Below are 21725 nucleotides of genomic sequence, written 5' to 3'. Positions count from 1 at the left end.
GGGTGAAGAGCATTAGAAAAGCCACATCACAAACACACTGTTCATAGCCCATCATGCATTTCAACTTGTTATCAAACTTACCCCTCTTTTGAGGCTTCTGAAAGAAGGAATTCTGGGCTTCCCTGTTTTTATGTCACTCATGCAATAATGCACTGGTTCAATGGAGAATATGGGATACTGGGACCCATTAGGAGTACTGGATGTGTATAAACTAGTAGGGGTTAGGGGTGGGGATTGTGGCTAATGTGGAAATAAAGAAAGCAATAAATAAGCCAAATGTTCAAAAGTGATTTTAAAATGAAAATTCTGTCTTACAAAAATAAAATTCCCATCCAACACAGAAACAGCTTGTAATGTTCCAGACACATTTATACTACAACTGTATTGGTTTTAAAGGTTTCTGTCATTAATTAATCTTCAGAGTTACAGGTTGCTGCAGAGAATGAAGGAATACGCAAAAAAGCTTTAGACTCAACACTTCAAGATCCTAACGAGATCGCAAAGTTGCTTGTCTCTTTTATTAAAACACAAAGTTCTGCTGTAACTGACAGCCATTCTGGAAGCCTGTGCATTCCTGCACTGTTTCTTCCTACACTCTGAGGTACCCTACCAGGTGTGCTAAAATAAAAATATTAGGTACATCTGTGGAGAATGACTAAAACAAAAAGTATACTCCATCTCTGTAGTCAAGCTGGACTGACACCATGGCTGCGTGGCATTAACGTCATCAGGAGAACTCCCTCCACTTCCTTCCTCCCCTTTTTAAAAATTGCTTCTCTCATTTTTTGGGGGTCTCTGATTTTTTCCCAGTTCAATTTTTCGGTACTATTTCCTCTACTGCACAACTCATTCCCTTTCCAAAAGACTTTTCTGTCTTTCACAACACCAAAAATAGTAAATGCCTATCTGGAAGTCAAGACCAGCCACAGATTCAGCTAAATGAAAGCCCGAAGGCCACCATGAATACCCCAGCTACAATAAATCAGCATTATTTTTGTATTAGCAAATTTAAGATTATCTTTTAAAACCGGTAAAGAATATTTGGAATTAAATATGTATCTCCTGATAAGTATGTGGCTCCCAGCTGCTGTTTTGTAGAGTGCCCCTCCATCCTCCCTAAAAACAGGTGAAAAAAAGGGTCATAATCTTCCATTTCCTCAAGGTCCTTAAGGAAGAGATACATGTAGTATGTATACACACATGTGGTATCTGTAATTCTATACAGTAAACAGTAGGGCTGACTCTGAATGCTACATAAAAAGTGAATGAACTGGGGAGAAGGAAGAGTAGGGGAAGTCCTGTCAGCTTTCTTCAGCTGTCGTCATACTAGGGAATTTCTTCAAACCACAGTAAATGCCAAGGTCCAGATTGAAAACCAATGCAGATTTTCATAGCTTCCCTCTCCAAAATGCTTGGCAAGATGTCTTGTCAAACTGGTAATCGCGATCTAGTTTCAGAACAGGCTGAATCTCATCCACCTCTGCAGCCAAACGCAATAAATATGCTAATGAAATAATGTATTTAAACTATTATCAATCATTATACTGCATGAAAAGTAAACAGTCACTTTTTATTTTAACACACAGCTGCAGTTACATAGTATACTGAGGAGGGAATAAAGAATCAGCTATATCCTTTCTTTCTGTAAAGGTCTGCTTTCTTGGAATACTATCAAGTGGAAATTAAGTCCTACCACTAGCAAGCTTTAAGAATAGTTTCCTATAATAAATGGCAGAAACTGACTTGGAGCACTAAAATAACCTCAGAAATCTGTGGGAATCACTACAATGACTCATTGATATGCTCCAATACTAAATAAATACTAAGCATAAAAATTAAATATGTATATGCTTCATTATTCATTTAGATAGCTAATGCATGTATTGATAATCTTTTTCGTTGATCTATGAAGCCATCTTGCACAGAAAGTGTTAACTGATAATAATACAAGAAAGGAGTAATTTCTCTGCTTACAATTTTTTCTTGAGCATAGGACTGTATTTTCCTATTTCATAATAATATTTCTTCTGGGACATTTACCTGTATGGAGCTTCAACAATATGTTTTATCAATGAGGCATTAGAAATTTTTCATGTTTTAAGGCAAATCTCAGAAGTTTTCAAAATTAGCAGCAGGTGTAACAAAGAATCTATGTAACGTTCCTATATATAAACATCCACAAAATGTGACATTTGGAAGGGGGCTGGCTCTTTGTAGTACAGCAGAGAGATCTGAAGTCTGCCTGAATCCAAAGCATACTCCCCCCTCCCCTTATTTTTACATGCACAACTAGCACCTTTTCTATGCAACTGCAAGAACCCTTTACAGAAACATAAACATTACAGAAACGGGAAGCTACTTCTCCCAAATAACTATTAAGAACATTCCCAGACACAGATCACTAGAAGAAAAATTGGAAAACTTCCCGCAATGAGAACTTGATTTTTAATATAGAAAGTATCCAATCCTACTCAAACCTTCAGATCTCCTTTACATTTATTTTAAAAGAGTGGCAGGGAAGGGGTAGGTTATTTTAAAATAAATAAAGCGCTGCTTCCATGCACTCTAGATCTTCACATTTTCATTTTCCAAATAGTAATTTCTTAATTGTTACCTTTGGCTTCTTTCCAAACAGCCACAGCTTTCCTTTAGCCTTGCCCACTGTAGTTTTTGAATCAATTCTCATTCCTTCCTGCTTTGGTGTACTGATGGTTCCATCAGAGATAGTTCTGTAAATATTCTGACTGTAATCTTCAAATGGAAAATCTCCAGGAGGTTCAAAACCGGATTTGAAGCAGTCTATCACTAGCTGAGAGTCCTAAACATAGGACATTAAGGAGTTTAAAAAGCAAAACAAGCAAAACCTTCAAGAACCAGAGACAGAAAAACACACAAACACAAATTTTCCCTTTAATTGCAGAGAGGCACAGATGGGAAGCGGGAGAGCACTCGGGATGCATGCTTTTGGACAGATGCAGTTAAGATAATGTATGGTTTTTTCTCAGCAGTGTTACTGTGAGTGTAAGTCAAAGCATACCCTGCTATTCAGAATCCAGCAAATACTCCCCAAGGGTCATCACAAATTTAAAACAAGACATGATGTAGGACAAAACTACTACTACACCTTCTAATCCTTCACCGTGAGCACTGAAACGAAGATAAAACTAAGAAACCAGATGTAGTAAGATGTAGCAAGGAAGAACCCATATTAGAAAGAATAAGAAAGAAGCATGAATAGCTGCAAACATGACACAGAATGGTATTTTTGTTAACTGAACACCTTTTACATCATTTAATGCTACATACTGGAGAAAATACCAGCCATGCTGGTATTCCAGGATGTTTCAGCACAATGAGAACAATGTGTCCAAAATCACGTACAGGGAGAAAGCGTCAAGATCTTCAGATCGTAAGAAAGCAAACAGACACCAAAAGTGGACATGACCATTTAGGCTAAAACTGAAGTCACAACACTTCTGAAGCAGACAAATATTTGACAACAGAAAGATAATGTACAGGGTTAAGTCCGTCTTTCCTCTCTCCACAGCTTCCATATCAGTTAAACTGCTCATGCACATTTAAACTGCTCAGTTCTACTTACTCTATGTTCATCAACTGATTTTGCTGCAAGGATCATCCCTTCTAAACATTTAGAGATAATTGGAATAACCTTGCGCTCAGAGTCAGCAAAACCTTTGTAGCATTCACTGAGTTTGATAGTCCTTCTTTCATCCATTTCTTGAAGTTGCTGCAAGCATAAAGATAAAATAAAGCTTTTATTTGCAATTTTTTTTCCCTTGATCCTGATGTATACAGTTATTGTGGTTACCACAGTGTAGTACAGAATTACTGTGCTTTCCCAGTATTTTTATTTTCTTAACAAAACAGAATGTAATTTAAATAATCAAGTCCTTTCAGACATAGACTTAAGATGCCCAGAACAGTAATTATGAAGCATTGATACTCTCCAATTTTTAAAAATTATGTAAAGGATTGGGCTTTCATTTCCTTATTCCTTTTTAAAGCATGTGTACAGTGTCTACAGCCACCTGTTTAGTTTAAAATATGTTTCATGCAAAAATGGAAACTATAGTAAAGAAATTCTAGTAATTTCTGTATCTCCTCACTCTCTCCTTCTAGTTCCAAATAATTTTTCTCTGGTGATAAGTATCTCTATCTTGCTTCTATTTTTATACTTTCCAAAAAATACCAATGATTAAAAATTAGGAAAAATTAAAAATATTACAATTCTATACTGTTTAGACATGCTGTCTCATTTGAAATACAAACCATTTCCTTTAGAAGTGTGCAAGAAAACAGAGAAAAGAATACCATTACATAAGATTTGTAATAGAAATCTACTGGAACACAACAAAAAGAAAAAAATAGAGAGAAATACTATTAAGATAATAACCCTGGACCTGTCACCTAATTGAAGGTTGAAAAAAATACCCAAAAGAATAAAAAGCAGTATCACATACATCAACAGGTTATCAAAAACAGGATGAGAAGTTGGATCTTTCCTATGTCTACTCTTAACAAAGACAGATGTCCTAAACAGCATCTCGTTTCATCTCTCTGAAACAAAGCAACAACCTAGCCACGCTAAATTCCTCTCCCAAGGTTCTCCCATAGAATGTTAACAAATACTTGCAAGGAAATAATAAAAACGTAGTCCCAAGAGAAAGCAAGACTAGGACTTTCTGCTCTTACTGGAGATTTCAAAAACCATTAAGTAATATCTTAAAATGATAATGGATTTTAACCCTAGAGAAATAAAGGTAAACCAGAACTCTGGTCCAAGCTACAAACACTGAACTGTTTCTGACTGCAGTTCCCCCATCAGTATGCTCATGTCAGACCCACTGTGGTGCTGCTTAGTTAGAATAACAGAAAATTCTTTAGTAACCCAACTCAACTTTCTCCTGTGAATCCCAGACCTTCTAATTTTGAAAAAGATGAACTCCCTTGTGCTTCTGGAAAATACCAAGCACTCTGAAATTGGTATACCTTCAAATAAAGTCACCGTTCCACTTCCCATTTCCTCACTCATGTCTCTACAGTCACAGCATTCTCCCAAACAGCCAACACACTACCAAACTCTCCCTCACCTGATGTGCTCTCCCCCCCCCATCTAATTTTGCAAAGCCTCTCTGGTTTTGAAAGAATCTTAAAAAAAAAAAAAAAAAAAAAAAGGAAAAAAAAAAGTCTTGATCATTACATGAAGCACCTTGAGAAATCCCCTTTTTTAGATGTGAAGTATTTTTACACAATATATTTATTGAAGTCTAATTTGACCTTTAACTTTTTTATTATTGAAGCGTTTTCTGTGGATTGCTGGCAATATTGACGAAGCAATGAGCAATGGGGAGGGAGGACTTCTGCCTCCAATCCACCCATTTCATACCTGTACACGAGGTACATTAAACCACACAGTCAGCATTAGCTGTATGCTTTCCTTCAGCTCTGCCAGAGTCAAAGCATTCACACACACACACACAAATATCAAGAGGACTAGTGATCAAACTTTATTAGAATGATTGTTTTAAATCTCTGCCCTCACCCAGATGTCCCCTATGTTTATTTTGCTATACTTCTTCAGCAATATTTAAACCAAGACTATGTAACATAAAATCTTCACAGAAAATGCAACAGAGTATTTTCATTACAAGCCTAAGCGTAATTACTATAAGCAGTAAGTCTCATGATAAAATGCAGGTTGTATCAAGATTACACTAATTTCTTGATAAAATTACCCACTAAAGACTCCAAAATGAAGTTTTAAATTTTAAAACCTACTTCTCCCTTAGAAGAAGATCAGACATACTTTATCTGTTAGTTATTTTACCTTATAAATCTGAGGAATGACAATGTAGTAGTGTTTGTGCTGTTCCCCATTAAAATTCTGTAGTTGTGCAGCATATTCATTTTTGTTTTCATCAGCCATATGCGTGCGCAGGTTTAACTGCTGCTTAGCCTAGTAAAAAAGCATTATCAGTTCAAACATGTCTTGTGCTTTTCAATGACATACAGCATTATTTTATTTTACCAATGATGCAAAAACAATACAAGTCATCAAAACTGACATCCTTTTAACTGAAGTAAAAAGTATGTCAGACTTCATATATACTGGCAGTCTATAGACCTGATTTGTCGTATACAGAGCAACGATCATTTTAGCTCCCTTAGCCACATTGCTGAAATGCATATCCTAAAACACAGAAATGACTGTACACGTATACCACAAGATGCCAAACACCTGTAAGCCTGTTTAAGGTAGTCATCATCTCCACAGCGTCATCTTGAGAGTAATGAAGCATACTCCCTCTCTGTGTTTTAGATTTTACTGTTAACTCTGATTTTGCACATAATAAGCAAGCATATTTTATAATCAAAGAATGTTGTTCCAGCACTGATGATAAACATGCAAATATTTCATATGATAAAAAGAGTAATTAAAGAAATGGCACTGCTTTTACCTTCTCAACATCAGCCTTTGTAGCATTGGTGTCGTTGTCCAGTCTTTCGTAGCTTTGCTGTGCCTTCTCTGCCTCTCTGCATTCTCTTTCAAATTTCTTTTTGCTCTACAAAAGCCACAAACTTACTGCTTCAACAGCCACTATCTCCTTTTGGTTTTGTACAGTAATTTTGAATTCTAAATATCAAAGCATCCATTTAAATATCTGAAATTCACTCAATACCTTTCAGTAAGTACACTGTTCTCACAGCAACTAAATCTCAAAAAAATTTCAACTTTTCTATTTAAAATTTATTTCCCTGAAGTACCAGCAAGGAAACAACTCTAATTATGCTATAAAATATCAGATCATCAAAATACAAAATAACAAAGATCTGCAGTAAATTATGAACAGACAAGCTCACTTTCTAGCATGACTTCAATAGCCTAAATACAAGTTAGGGGGCATAAAATTTAATCCTGGACTTGTACAAGTAGAATTTTCAAGTTCCCTTCTTCAGTGATCAATTTTAATAGCATGAATTCAACTAAATTATTTTGAAGGCAGTCTGAATGATTTGGCTCCACTACCGAGATCTGAGCATATCCATCCATCATCATCAGTATTTGTATCAACTGGCGCAGCTGTAAGCAGCACAGACAACACTATTCAATGCACTTGATGTTCAATACATCTGTCTGTTGTCAAGACAACAGCTGTAGAAATTACTGTTGCAGCTCAAAAAGTTAGTACCTCTAGAGACAAAGTGGCAACTGACATTGTGTGAGCACTGCTCTCCTGAGCAGTGCGAAGTCAGGCAAATGGTGGTTAATGTGTTAAGTAAATGCAGCGCACATAACACAACTAATTGTTTGAGGTGAAGTCTGGGAGTTATCTTGGTGAAGGCTGATAGCATCTAAAACTCCCACATCTGCTTCTACACTGATCCTCTGACCACGGATTAAACTCTTAAGACGTGACACTGAAGCAAGACATTGCTTATCTGGGTCCACGACAACAAAACAGAAATTCACCTCTCCTGTACTGCTTCACAGTAACTTGGATCAAAGATGTAATAAATTTCTGAGACAAACCCAACAGAATATCAGAATGCATCTTGAACATACTTGGTTGAGTTTTTTATTTTCTCTCCTTTAAAAGCATGTCTCTCAAGAAAAAGGTGCTTATAATCTATTCTAGAGACATTCACTTCTGCATTTCTCTGTTAAAAAGAAATTCTACCTCCTGAAAGTCTATAGCGGTATTCTTGAACAAACACCATGTAACAAGCCCTCAAACTCAAGTTAAATACAGTGACGTAGGATTTCATCTTCATATAAGCAGTCATTATTAACTACTCCCTAAACAAAAAACAGCCCACAGACAAGCAACCAAGAAGGCTGTAACCTATGTTAAAAATAGGTTCCTCTACACTGGATAAAAGCCAAGGCTTCAGCCAAACATACAGAAGCTGTTTACAGCTATTTTTTTTAAATAGGGAACTACAAATACATTGAACTGCATTTTGGATGTTACCAAGTTTGATTTGGATATTCAGTAATATAGTTAAATATTAAAGTGTAAGCAAGACAGATGACAGCAGTTTCACTTACAAACTGTGTATCATTGACAGGAAAAAAACCCAAAACACAAACTCACATTATCCATCTGTTTCCAGCACATGTCCAGATACTGTTGAGCCTTTCGCCCTTCTTGAAGATGCTAAAAACACCACAAATAAGTTTAATTTACTTATATTCTTAGTAGTGCTACGATTAGTTAGTCCCTGCTCCAGTTGATACACTATAATGTGCACTATTTCCCACAAGTTACCAGTACTCTTTGGAACACACTACTCATCATATAAGAACAGTACCACAGATGAAAATTACACTGGAAAAAAAGTTACTAGTAAGCACTATCTCCCAAGATTCTAATTTTTAGGTTTAATAACTGTAGTAAACCAGTACATTAAAATACAGAATAACTTTAACTATGTTTTATAAATGTGTTACGAAACCTACATATTGCCAAGTTCATTAAATTGGGTAAATACATCAATTTGTTGAAAGGCACATCCATTTTGATATCTTATTATCAAATCAAAATATAGCAATTACCATTTTTCTCTCCGTTTTTAGATCATGAGAATATCTCATCAATTCTCCGTACACTCTGTGTCCCATTTCTTCTGCAACTACTTCTCGTTGTCCTGCATAGTCATTCAGCTCATTAAGGATGTTAAAAAAGGCAATACACGAAGTAAACCTGACAGAAAGCACACACACACAAACATACATATCATAAAAGTGAGACTGTTTTTTTTAAATGAACTTCTTTTAGTACAGTCTGTACTCCTAATTACATAAATAAATAAACCAACCCATACATATTTTACAATAAACCTTATCTTTACGCTAATTGAATTATAGTAGAAATGCCAAGTTGGGAAAGCCTATGTTAAAGCCTAGCATGTACTATATGTTGCAATGTCTCTTTCAAACACATTTTTTAAGAATATGGATTTTTGTGGATGGAAAAGAAAGAAGAATAATACTACCTGAAAAGCCCTGTAGTATAGTGGTATCTCCTAAGCTGCCAACTGAGAGGCCTGAGCTTGGGAACGGATACATACGTCCCTAGGCTTGGAGGCTGAACTTGCTGCAGAGATGATGTGCTGTGCTTGGTGGTCTTGAGGGTGGAACATGCCAATCATACCACTCATATGCATCCCGATGGATGATCTACAGAACAAGTTTGCTATCAGCTCTGGAGACAGCTGCCTGTTTGCCTGCCCACCTCTTGGCTGGAAGTAAGGTGCCACTATGGCTGGCACTAAAAAGGGGGGAAGAGGAGGGGCAAAGGGTAGAAAGTGTGTGTGGGAGGGAGGAAAGAAAAAAAAAAAACAACAGGCACCACATTAAAATATACATCTTTCTCTCTTTTAACTGTGGAATACTGCCATCTCCACAGGCTTGGCTCTGGGGAGTTCAAATGCCGCTCTAGCACCAGAAATGCCATTCCCTGTGGTCCGGGATCTTTAAATAGTTGGAAGAGCTAGAGGAAATCCTAGTGTGAACTCTCAGGCACTCTGCGCACACCATGTGCGCTAGCTGCCACCTGAAATTTGCCCGCTGTCTTTACTTCCTAAGTCATTCCTAAAGAAAAAGAGTATTGTGTTTTTCTAAATTAAAAAAAAAAAAAACAAAAAAAAAACCACAAACCACCAAAAAACAGGCTATGGACTGGGACAGCAAAACAAGCTCCTCTCTGATAAATAATCATAAAGTCATTTAGCACAAATTGCTCCTCCACAGTTAAGACATTCACTTATTTTGTCTTTGGAGGCCAACCAAATCAGCAGTTTTAAGAGCTCCTCTTGCCAAAAACATAACTATTTGTGTACACTCCAGTCTCAGTATAAAAATGTATAGCTACATTTGTATTGCCACACAAAGGCACTGAAAAATTCTTATTCAACTAAGCAAAAAACACAACCTAAGGACACATAATTGCTTTTTTATTAAAAAAAAAAGCCAACCACAAAACACTAGACTGTACATAGCATTCTAAACTTCTGCTTTCAAACTTTCAGCTAGTTGAAGATTAATTTGGAATGGAGCAAGAACAATCTGCCATGTTTACCACTTTAAAATACTAACAGAAATAAACTCGGGTTTCATGCTTAAGAATTACAGCAGAACTGTAAGAAGCCAAGCCCAATTCTTTTGTTGTCTTAAGTCAATTAAACACTTCATCTTAAAAAAAGAAAGAAAAAAAAAAAATCCATAAAAGGAGAGAGTATACTGTAGTCCTTGTTTCATATACATAGAACTTGAAATGTACATTTTTACCTGGGCTCCTCATCTTTGGGTGAACGTTTAGGACAGTACTTCTTAACCAGGTTTCTATTAAGGGAGAATGAAAAAAAGATGCTATTTTAGAGTCTCTTTTGAGAAGACATACACATAGAAAACTGCATGAACGCATTACTTCTTCGTAATGACTTTAAGGAACAAATCTATTACCCCTATCATCTTATACAGGCCCTTTAGATAACACAAGGTAGAAATCTATGGCATCTTCAAAGTTTTAAGTCACTTTGACCTAGAACAATATATTCCTAAGTATTTTAAAACCTCTACTGCACAGTGACTAGACATAAAGTAATTAATTCTTTATTTAAAATCCTTTTCACTCATGCAAAAGAAGCTAGCAGACAAGAAAAAAGCAAGTGTACGACCACTGTGTAACATACAGATAGCACATACTGTATGTTATACCCATAAGCACAAAACCCTGTACCTAAATTAAGCTTTAAGCGTATGTCCAGGTAGAAGTTTTAACCATAGTATCTCCAAACCTTCAATAAGATTATTTCCAGAACAGAAGACGCAACACCTCTTTTCTGGAAAGACAGTATTTTGCCCTACCACCAGTGTTCTAAGAATCAGGTTTTAAGAAACCAAGAAAATCTCTAAAAGATGATCCAGTCCAATTACCAAGAACTGATATGAACTCATTTGCCTATCACGCAATGCAGAAACAGCACCTTAAGAAACATAAAAACCACATCACCTACTCTACCCTAAAGCATAAATAACACAGACACACACAGCTTACACAAACAACTGCAAAATATTTGCAGTTACGTATATTGCTACAAATATCCCACACGCTGTGATGAACATGAAATGAAGCCACACAATTTTACAAACAGGAAGGGTAAGAGGAGAGAATGTCCAGTGATTTTTGAAATTTTTACCTTCCTGTATGTCATTCTTTGTTTTAAATTTCTAAGTACACATTTTTTCCAGCACAGCATTCTGCCTTGACTTACAATACTGTTTTTTCTGACAGCAATGAGTTCATCTAAAATTCTTGAAATAGAAAAGGATACATATTGTCAGTCTTGGGAAAAAATTCCATAATTTCCTTCTCATTTTTAACAGCTGGATGTTCAAACTTTCAAACCCTTGCATTTTTTATTCTAGCAACTTTCAAAATTGTCAGGTTTTTCCAAAAAACAGAAAAACTGAGATTATAACTCTACTACAGTTCTTTTCCCTTCCCTGTGAGAATTTGTCATTTTACAGCAAGTAAAGATTCCTTCTCTGTATGGAAGAAAACCAGGTAAGACACAGGATTTTTCTCAAATTGCTTACCCCCAACATTTGTGCTTTTTGAGGTCAAAGAAGCGAAACATCTCAGTTGATGTGTGTCTTTAAAAGCAAACAGTATTTAAAGAGAGATCTACTACTCAAATTAAATAGACCCATATTTAAACGCCAATGCCCACCCTCAAAAAAATTCTCATTATTTTCCAAACACTAGAAGCACTTCATCAAAAACTTGCTCGTAATGTCTGAAGTGCGGACCAGATTGTCTGCTATGATACTTCTCATTTAAGCTATTAAAGCAATACTTTTAAGTGTGAATTAACATCTCCACAGAAAATAACGCACATCAGTTATTTGCTTTGCAACCCACAAGCAGAAGCAGCGCAATGCTGGCAATAGTTTTCCCCATACATCTCTAAATAATCATACCTTCCATTTAAGAACAAAAAAACAAACAACAGAAGAAGTGCACAAAACTGAGTAATTTTGTTCGAGACAGTGTTTGCCTTGAGCTTGTCAGGGATGGCTTCTCAAAGCGTGCTCTTGAAGTGAGCCTGGATTATGCAAGGAACACTCCTGGTTTGTAACTGGTATGGAATAGACTACATTCAAACTGCTGTACTGTGTAAAGGGATGGTGTTTTGTAGTGAAACTATTTCACACATCCATACAAAGAATAAATGAAGTATAACCAATGCAAACCTAGCAGAGCTGCTTTAACAATTGTCTTTTAATTGGCTTCTGGATAGAATTCTTCCATCTGTCTGTCCAGTAGTAATTGAGAAACTGGCCATTGACTTCTTAGACTAATTATTAATACAGCCCAAAAAGCAGCAATGAAGTGGACTATATAAAGCAATCTACATCCCCAGTGCTACAGAAAAAAAGGAGAGGAGGAGTAACAGAAGGTTCTGTGAAACAAAGCCTCACATGCACGTTTTGTATTTCATTCCCACTGTCCGTGTATAATAACTCTTGTTGTTAGAAACTATGAACTATCTTATCATTAAAACAAGGGTGCTAATCCTGCTTTCGTCTAAAATAACCTTGTGCAATTTCTCAAATCAATTTATTTGGAAGTCACATTATCTCTATGGTACAAGGGTACAAGTAGCGAGACTATGTTCAGTCATGAAGTATATACCAAAATATGAGCAGGGAATCCCTGTGGAACTAGAAGCTCAGACCCTTTAACTCTTTCCATACCTACAACCAGAAAGAACCACTATAATAAAATAGTCAAGTCCGTTTTACATCAGTATGTACTAAGAAACAAAATAAACACTGACTTTGTAAAATCTATCTACACATTTTGTAAGAACTTTCTCACTGAAGTTAAAGCAAGAATCTCTTTTCGCTATCACCAGTAATCCACTGCCTCTTGCAACATTCTACTTGGTAGGGATTAAATCCAGACATTTTGATTGGAAAATGCATAAACCCAAGAAAAAAAACCCAAACAATCATTTCACTAACTTTCCCATGTTTCGTTTTCCCTTACATTTCTGCTTTGCTCCTCCATACCTATTAACAAATGGGAAACTCCTAAAATTCACCTATTATTCAGAAGGTGAAATGCGTAACAAGTATATGATGCTGTAGCTAAGCAACCATGCAGAAGCCTTTTAAAGGGAAGATTTTCAGAGGTGTTAAAAATGAGAAAAGAAACCACTTACTAATAAACAGTTAGTTTGAAGTGGCAGGAGAGAAGGGTCACAAATACAGATTATTTACTAGCATGCTGATCTCTGTTCTGGTTTCACTTTTTAATGCAACTGTTTACTACTTCTAGGAAGACAAAAATACTATGTAATTCTTTCTCCCAACAGAAGTCAGTTTCATTAGTCAGTCTTGTCTACCTTAGTATCACAGGAACACGCAGTTTTGAGACACTGTGTGATCAGGAGTTACGGTACAATAATCAAAGTCAACATACATGAAATGACAAGCAAATGCAGAATTTAAAGTTCAAAGAAAAAGCCAGTGTTCACGTGAACAATGAAGCATAAATGGCTTTTCCAAGAAGTGAACACCAACACTTAGAAAAAACAGAAATTAGATTTAGATATCTGAAAAAGCGCAGGTTGGCAAGCTGCTAGTAGGAGAGTGGATCTGAAGACTGAAGTGTTATTTCAAAGAGGAGCCAGTTCACACTTCAAGGGGGCATAATACTCTCTAACACTTTATCTAAACGTGTCTAACCCTCACAATCCAAGTATGGATCTGGACTAGTTCAGAAGAAAATTTGCAGAAGTAATTTCAGACTATCAGAACTGAACCAAATCTATAAAATAAACTGCTCTATACTTCCTTAGCAAAGTGTAGGTTGATGACAGTTTAATAAGCTCTGGAAGTACAGTTTAGACTACTACCACACTCCATCTTAAAGCCATCAGGAAGCAGACTTCATGCAGGACTAACCACATCCAATTGTGCTGCCCCTGTAATTTTATCAACTTCTCATTATAAATTGGTCTCAGGTCAGCACTAGTGCGATAGCAGCCTAGACTGTATTACCGATAGTACCTCAGTCAAGTAGCCAGAAGTTTCAAAAAGTAAACTAGTTAATAAATTCATGGTTTTTTACAGTCACGTACATAAAATATCTACATAAAATTTTAGACATCTGTACAAAAATTGTGTTTATAAAAACCAAGTTTTCTTCAGTCAATTAATACAGCATGTAAAGAACGGGGGCAGCAACATCAACATGGTAGAATCTGTGTTAAGGCTGCAGCTCAGGTACTGCGGCATCTGCTTATAACTAGACCTCCACAGCCTCTACATCACATTACAAATGAGCCTGGGAACAAACTCTGAAGTCTGCTTTCATAAGTTACTAAAAAAAACCCCCCGTAATAAGTACTTAACAGCATTTCCTATTTATATGTAAAGTAATACTTCCAAATAGGGGTTTTTGACAGCTTTGGTGATTGCATACCAGTACCATGGAATGTGTGAAAGCAATGACAATAAAGTGTATTTAGTAACGTCATCGGAAAGAGTTTTAAGAGATGAATCTTTACAAATTGCAACATGGAATTTGAGTTTACAGAACTGAATAGTCCTGGAACCATTAAGAATTTATATGTTTTAGCTTGCAGAAACATCACTATAAAAAAAAGACCCTGTCACATCCATATTTGTGTAATAATCAGTAACGTAAATTCTCAGCTCCAATCAAAGGAAGAGATTTGAGAAATGAACACATATGGTCATAATTTGTGTCCACAACTTCACATTTGAGCTACACCCATTTTCAATAACATTTCCAAGATTCTGCATATAAAAATGCATTTACTATGTCTCAATTTGACAAGACATATACATATATTAATACCGTATTCAGAAAAAAATCCCACTTATACACAACAGTATGCAGAAGAAACATGAAAAATACATTTGCCTGGATTAACTAGACATCCCCAGAGATCACAACACAATTTTAAAGGGAAACACTCATATTGTTCAAGAACAACCATTGCTATTTTCTTTAAACTTGACAGTAGAGAAGCTGACCAAATTCCGAAATCTTATTCCGCAGGACAGTTTCACCTGTAGCTGCAGGTATAACTTGTATTACTGCCCAACACTACAGGAAGAGGCACTCCTCTGTCTTCTCAAGTGTCATAATGCAACAAAAAGGGAGTTATTTTGTGTGTGATGACGTGCAAGCAAACAAAACAGACCTTTGCCTCACCCCTTTTAAGCAACAATGCTGATCAAGAACAGCATCTGAGAATTCAATTACAAAATTAGGCCAAGAGCCCAGAATTTAGCACATTTTTAAACTATTTTTTTCAATTATAAAGTAAGAACAAATTAAATTCATATAATTTAAATGAAATTGATTCATTTACAACATATATTGCAATATGTTTGCACTGATTCACATCCCTGTAACTCAGTAACGACCTGTAATTACCCTCACAACTCTTGGGGTACCACAATACATTAGTTGAGAACTAAGCTACGCAAAACAATGTTTGCCTTTAAGTTAGCTCAAAAAGATCAAATTATAGTTGCTTTTTTTCAGAACAAAGTATATTGCAAAGACAAGATAAGCTCTCTAGAGTTTTTTTTCTCCGTAGACACTTGAGGATTCTTCAATGGTTTCAAATTTTCTTACACTTTTTCTGAGTATCAAAAACTGCCTATTAAAGAAGAATAGCAAAGAATTACTTGCAACCAAAAACCAGCATTTGCACAGGATTCTCACAAGTTATTTCTGGAATTACTCGGCAACCACAAACTGCAATAACTGCATACAGTAAGAATATAGTGAGGTCACTTGAACAGCTACTCATATGCTGTACATGCATGACTTGTCACCTCCTCAGAAGATTCAACAGCTGTTGCATCTGGGAAAGTCTCATCATTAAGTTGTGACAGTATCAAAAAAAAGTTTATCAAAATGCAAGGGTATACACAAAGTGAATGTGAATTTCTGCCAGGACATGGACTCTAATTTATGAAAACTGTTATGAAATGTTCATCCTTGGGTTTAAGTATACGAGAATAAGATCCATCAACAATCTCAGCAGAATGTTCGTGGCCTACACTGAAACCAAGACAGAAGAAAAGTGCCAACATACATAACTAGTAGTATCTCCCTCAGTAAACTTGTTTTTCCTTGGTCTCCCATCCAAGTACTAAAAGAGCTATAGAAGTACAAAGAGGTGACCACTCACCATACTGTTTACACATCTACTAAACAAGTGAATAATAAATCTCAGTTATAAAGTTCATTATGAAGAGATTCTCAACACACTTTTTTAGATTTTATTTCATTACAGAAGGAAAAAACGATGATCAGCTAGAAGTTTCTATCACAGATATTGATATGTCTCACAGCCATATGCTGCCAGCATTAGAATTCATTAGAAACATAGTCCATCCCACAGATCTTCTCTTTCAGAACCTCTCAGGAGCAAGCTGCAGGATGGCTGGTTCTGGAGGTATAAATTTTGCTAGATCTCAATGTTTCCTGGGGCCTCATGTCTGTTTTGCAAGGTTAAGAACAGTTGAGTGTCCTCAAAAGCAACGATGGCTGAAATCAAGTTGTTACCACAAGACATTCACTACTAAAAATCAATTCTCCCCCAAGGAATACACAGGTAAGAATATCGGTAGAGCAGCTTCATGAACAGGTCTACTGGCAGAAAATCAGTCACCTCTCGGGTGTGGGCTGCCCAGACCCTCGCTGGCAGCAGTCAGGAAGTGCATGCATGCACTCTACAACACGTGTGCAGCAAGACATGTGCTTCCCAGAACTGTCATACTTACTGCACATGGACAGTCAGTCCAGTCATCTGGCAGAAAGGGTACTTGACATAACTCTTTTGCAAAGACACTTTAAGAAAAATCAATAGTTTTGCCCCAAGAGAGTAAAATGCTGAACAGAGACTTCCTATTTTTAGTCAGATCCTGAGGTAATAATGTGGTATCTCATCTTGCTAGCTGTGGAATGAACCGTTAAATATAATTAAGCAAAACAGCATTTGTTCATACTACTTCAGGAAAAGATCTGGATAGGTCTGTGCAAATAAAAACACATTTCCATTTTTAAACAGACAACTGAAAACAAATCAAAACTGGGCTGTGAACTGGTGCTGTGCATGCTTCAAACTTTCCTTTACCTCCTGAAGTTCTTCTACACCAGCTTTGGAAAAGTGATATTTATTTCCTTCCTTTTAAGAGAAAAACTTCTTCAGTAAAGTAACGGGGTATTATGTTACGTGAATATACACAACTAGATCAAAAGAAACTGATAAAGAAATCACAAAGGAAAAGAGCAGCCTGGACAAAGAACATCCATACCCTCACCTGTGAACCTCATTACTGCATTTATGAGGAACAATTCCTCAACTCTGTAACTGGTGACAATCTAGTTTTCCAATGATGAGGTGATGGAAGACACCACAGGAGAGAAGTTGCTACCAGTTTCAGTCTGACAAGAGCTAGGCAGCAGCTTCAGCTGAATTTCCGGAGAGACTCAAGACAGCAAAGACTGTGGTGAAGGCCAAGTTCACAGGAGTGACTTATTTTAAATCTTGTTCTTCAAGTACTGTGTGCACCTTTTGGTAAAAATCAACCCTACTTTATTCTGAAGAATGTTCTTCTCTGCCTTTCCATTGCTGTTACTCATGTACAATCTGTGAGGGGAAATTCCTATTGGACCTAAAAGACGTTTCACTCAGCACCAGTAGAAAGCAGACTGGAGAGTTAAGACAAAGGGTGGCTGGGTTACAGTCTCTCCCAAAGGGACAGGACCAGCTACGGAAAGGGTGCACTTTAGGGACAGGAAGATCTGCTGCTTTCTCAAGTTCTACTCTATGACTTCAATCAGATTTCTTAACACAATGTAGTGTTTTTTGCCAATCCAATATGAGAAATTAATTAGTAGCACGAACTTGAAACTGGTTGAACACACACACAGAAAAATGTAGACATGGATAATGCACTTTACAACAAAGAGCCTGATAGTCTGTGGAAAAATATTAGTATGGTTTTATTTTGTATTGAATCTTGAACTTTTAAGTCCTAAATCTTTTTAGTTCAAAGATTTGAAGGGTGGGTGAGAAGATAGGGAGGGAAGATGATGAAAACAAGCAAGCAAGTGCACACCCAAAGATAATTTCTGTTTTGGACTGGTAAAGAACAACTTGTCTGTCATGAGGAGAACTAGTGATCTAATTCACTCTATAAATGGAAAGTGGCCATTAACCACATTACATACTTGCCTATCATCTGATATAGTGATTTTAAGTTAAGTGGTAAGATTCTTTTAAAAAGACAAAATCCTTACCTCAGTTGTTTTGCATAGTTTTGCTCAATTTCTATCCTTTCTTTTACAAATTTTGCATATTTCTCCAAGAAGTCAATGCCCCACTGTGTATGCTTGTCCAAGTTATCAAATTGATCCTATAAAAACAAAAGGGAACAAAAATAGCCAGAATTAGTTACTCACGGCAGCACCAGAAATGACACATGATTTATTTACGAGTTGTGCTGTGAAGGAAGGCTCGCTACTCGGATAGAAATTATCCAAGTTATAAATCAAGTCATGTGTGTATATGTATATGTACACCAGCTTAACAGTAAGCTGTATGTGCAGGCACAGATCTACCTCCTTCTGTAAAACCAGCTCTAAATACTTGCATTTTAAGTTGTATGCAGTCTTTGATCACTTTCAGAATGCAAACGTGTCTTTTTTTCCCCAAAACCCCTTTTAATTCTAAAGTGGATCTCCTCCACCAAGATAACAAAGATACAACCAAATATCAGTATTAGGTAAGTAAGAGACCGTTCCACAGAAGAGATGTGTTTGGCAGCTGTAAAACACAAGAAATTGTAATTTTGTTGGATACAGAAAATTACTTTCACTCTTACAATTACCCACTGAAAGAAAAAGAATACAAATTATAGCTGCATGACTAAGTTGGGTGTAGTCTGCCTATGAAAAACATTTATTAAAGCAAATCTATATCCACACATCATGATCAGCTCTAGCAAGAGATGCCAAAGCAAGCAAACCTGTCCTCAGCCATTAAGAAAACTATAGCAAAGTTAACACGCAAAACAAAGAGGAGAAACAGTCAAAAATACACCACACTTCCAAAAAAATTGTGGGGATTTTTAATACATTAAATCATCTTCAACATCAATCTTTCACTGTATTCTGTACTGATGAACAGGTGGAAGATACACCAATTAGGACAAGTTGAAATTTCAAAAAACAAGTGGAAATAAGCGTTAGGAACTAGAGGCAGGAATGAATAAAAGTACAAAATACAGCTTAGCAAATATTTTTAGCCTAGCACGTATTTGTATTTTATGCTAAAAATCTGCCAGTGACAAAACCGAGGCTTTTCAGCTTACAACAGCATTTACAGTAAACTCTTCTTAACAGTTACTGAGTAATCCAAAAAGACAAGTAATTGCAACATCAAAGTTTGTGTCATGTATATGCTGAATCCAAACATGCTTCATGGCAAATTTAAAAAAGAAAAAGAAGAAGAAAAGAAAAAAAAAATCTAAAGCAAGCACTTGAAGGCAAAGTTGATTTACCTTACACAAAAAACTATAAGGAGTGTTTATCAGAGGCTGTCTCTTGCAGATTCAGTAACTTGCCTGAACCTAATGAATTATGTTGACCTTTAGTATTACCAATTTAAGTTCAATTTCAGCATGCAGTAGGATGGTCTGAAATTAAATCAAAAAATGCCATAAAATGCTGCAGGGCTTAAGACTCAAGTCAAATGCATTCACTAAAAGAGATACCAAGACAACGTAACTATATACTACCAGCAATAATAATAATAATAAAAACAACTTGACAGGATTCAGGTTGCTCTCAGATCTTGCCTTGCAGCCCTTAGTATCCTATACTATGGACTAACCACCATGGCCTTCGTGCCTTGAACACTCAATGCAATGGCATGGAAGTACTGCCAACCAAAAGCATCCATCCCGTTCCACCACCAGCCATGTGCAACTGCATCATTCTCTCCACCAAAACCACAACCACTTCCTCTGATCAGTTTCACCAGAGAACCCTATGAACAGCCAAGAGACAGGAGAAGGACTAAATACAAGATTGTAATATATCTGGGAAACCACAGCCTCTATCTCTTATTGTTCTGATGCACCCACTTTACACCAACTGGACATTTCCACATTAAATATCTTTGGTCAAATAAAGTGACCTTCCTGCTATTGTTTTTAGAAAAGTTACATGTCCACCGTTTGTGTGTGGGAAGAGGGACACTGTTACCATGCTGTAGTGTCAAACCCCTGTTGCATATATGCATAAAAATACATCATCAATCTCAAGATTACTTTCTTTTTTATATTCCGCTCATTTTGGTAATCACTGACAGCACTAACCTAGCATCCAGAAGTTGTTTCCAAAAGGTGCTTTTGGCACAGAGCCAACATCCAAGACCATTAAAAGAACTGACTTCCTTCAGTGTACAGCAGAATAAAGCCTTTGCTGTCCTACTTAGGCTCTTTAGTCCACAAAGCTCTCATTTGCTGCTAAGGTTTCATTAGCATTATGGAACACCACATTACTTATGTTTCCAAACATGTAACTAGAGAGGATGGCTTTGCAAATATTTTGCTCAAACAAAAAAGGACTCCTCTGGTCAAAATTAATTCTCTGCTACTAATACGAAACTGGAATGGAAAAAAGTAGGTACCTTTGATATGCTATTCACCCCTCACTCTTTACTAGAAGTATTTTAACACTGACTGAGTGCCAACAACACTTCCTTTCCTCAATTCTGCTTCTTCATCTAATTCTAGAAACAGCACGCTCTGTGCAAAGGCAGTTTTGTAGGATTATCCCACCGCCCACCCTCAAGGGAAGACAGAATTTCTTCCCTCCCTGTATGAGGGCACAGAACATATACAGAACAACCTGAATGGAGTAAAGTCCATGTAAAAAAAAAAAAAAAAAAAAAAAAAAAAAAAAAAAACTTCTCCACTACTTTGCAGACTTCTGCATTAGTCCAGCTCCTCCACCATTACTGACATCTACTCATGGATGCATTAATGATCTCCTAGATAAGAAATGGAAATCCTAATTTAGTGGGCCATTAGTCCACATTTACTGGAATAAAAGAAGAAAAAAAAAAGGCAGTAGTACATTTCCACTCTTCTGAAGAGCGAGGCAGCTTCACAATGAATGGCTTCACTGCCATTTTTTGGTCCACAATTACATTATGCAGTCTCTTAGAATGAAGCACACAGTATGAAGGATAAAAAAAATAATACTGTCAAGAAGTACCAAAGCATTTTTTGAAAACTGGATCACGAATGACCGAAGTTGGATGCTGGGGGGGGCGGGGGGAAGGGAATATATATACACACACGCACAACTATTTTTGGATTTGTATTAAAAATTAAAACACTATAAACTCTAATATAAACATTGATTTATTGGATTAAATTAGACATATTGATAATGTCTCAAGTTCTCTATAGGTCACGTGTGCTGTAGAACAGAGTTCTCAATTAACAGATCAAGAAAATTAAAAACACATCAGCTTCACTATTTTTCAAATTCTCTATAAACAGTAAACCAGTGAATGAAAGTCCACAGTCAGAAAAATCACCCTACACTGCTCGGTAATGACACTGA

At 36.5% G+C, this 21725-nt stretch overlaps 1 protein-coding gene across 4 annotated transcripts in view; it reads right to left on the bottom strand.

The window, feature by feature from the left end:
- Nucleotides 1-21725, bottom strand: part of FNBP1L (formin binding protein 1 like) — a 60106-nt gene that overhangs the window by 10278 nt on the left and 28103 nt on the right. For 2 of the 4 annotated variants that reach the window (XM_080407112.1, XM_080407113.1), the window contains exons 2-9: nt 18387-18502; nt 10313-10366; nt 8579-8726; nt 8118-8180; nt 6480-6584; nt 5849-5977; nt 3602-3748; nt 2615-2818 (exon numbers count right to left, since the gene is read on the bottom strand). In XM_080407112.1, coding sequence (XP_080263238.1) covers nt 2615-2818; nt 3602-3748; nt 5849-5977; nt 6480-6584; nt 8118-8180; nt 8579-8726; nt 10313-10366; nt 18387-18502 — 966 coding nt within the window. Of the gene's footprint in view, nt 1-81; nt 241-2614; nt 2819-3601; nt 3749-5848; nt 5978-6479; nt 6585-8117; nt 8181-8578; nt 8727-9018; nt 9178-10312; nt 10367-18386; nt 18503-21725 lie in introns of those variants that run through there. The other 2 variants (XM_080407115.1, XM_080407114.1) reach the window with 2 other exon arrangements.

This window comes from Falco punctatus, assembly GCF_963210335.1.
Source record: "Falco punctatus genome assembly, chromosome: 11".
Lineage (NCBI taxonomy): Eukaryota > Metazoa > Chordata > Aves > Falconiformes > Falconidae > Falco > Falco punctatus.
This window is presented reverse-complemented; position numbering and strand designations above follow the sequence as displayed.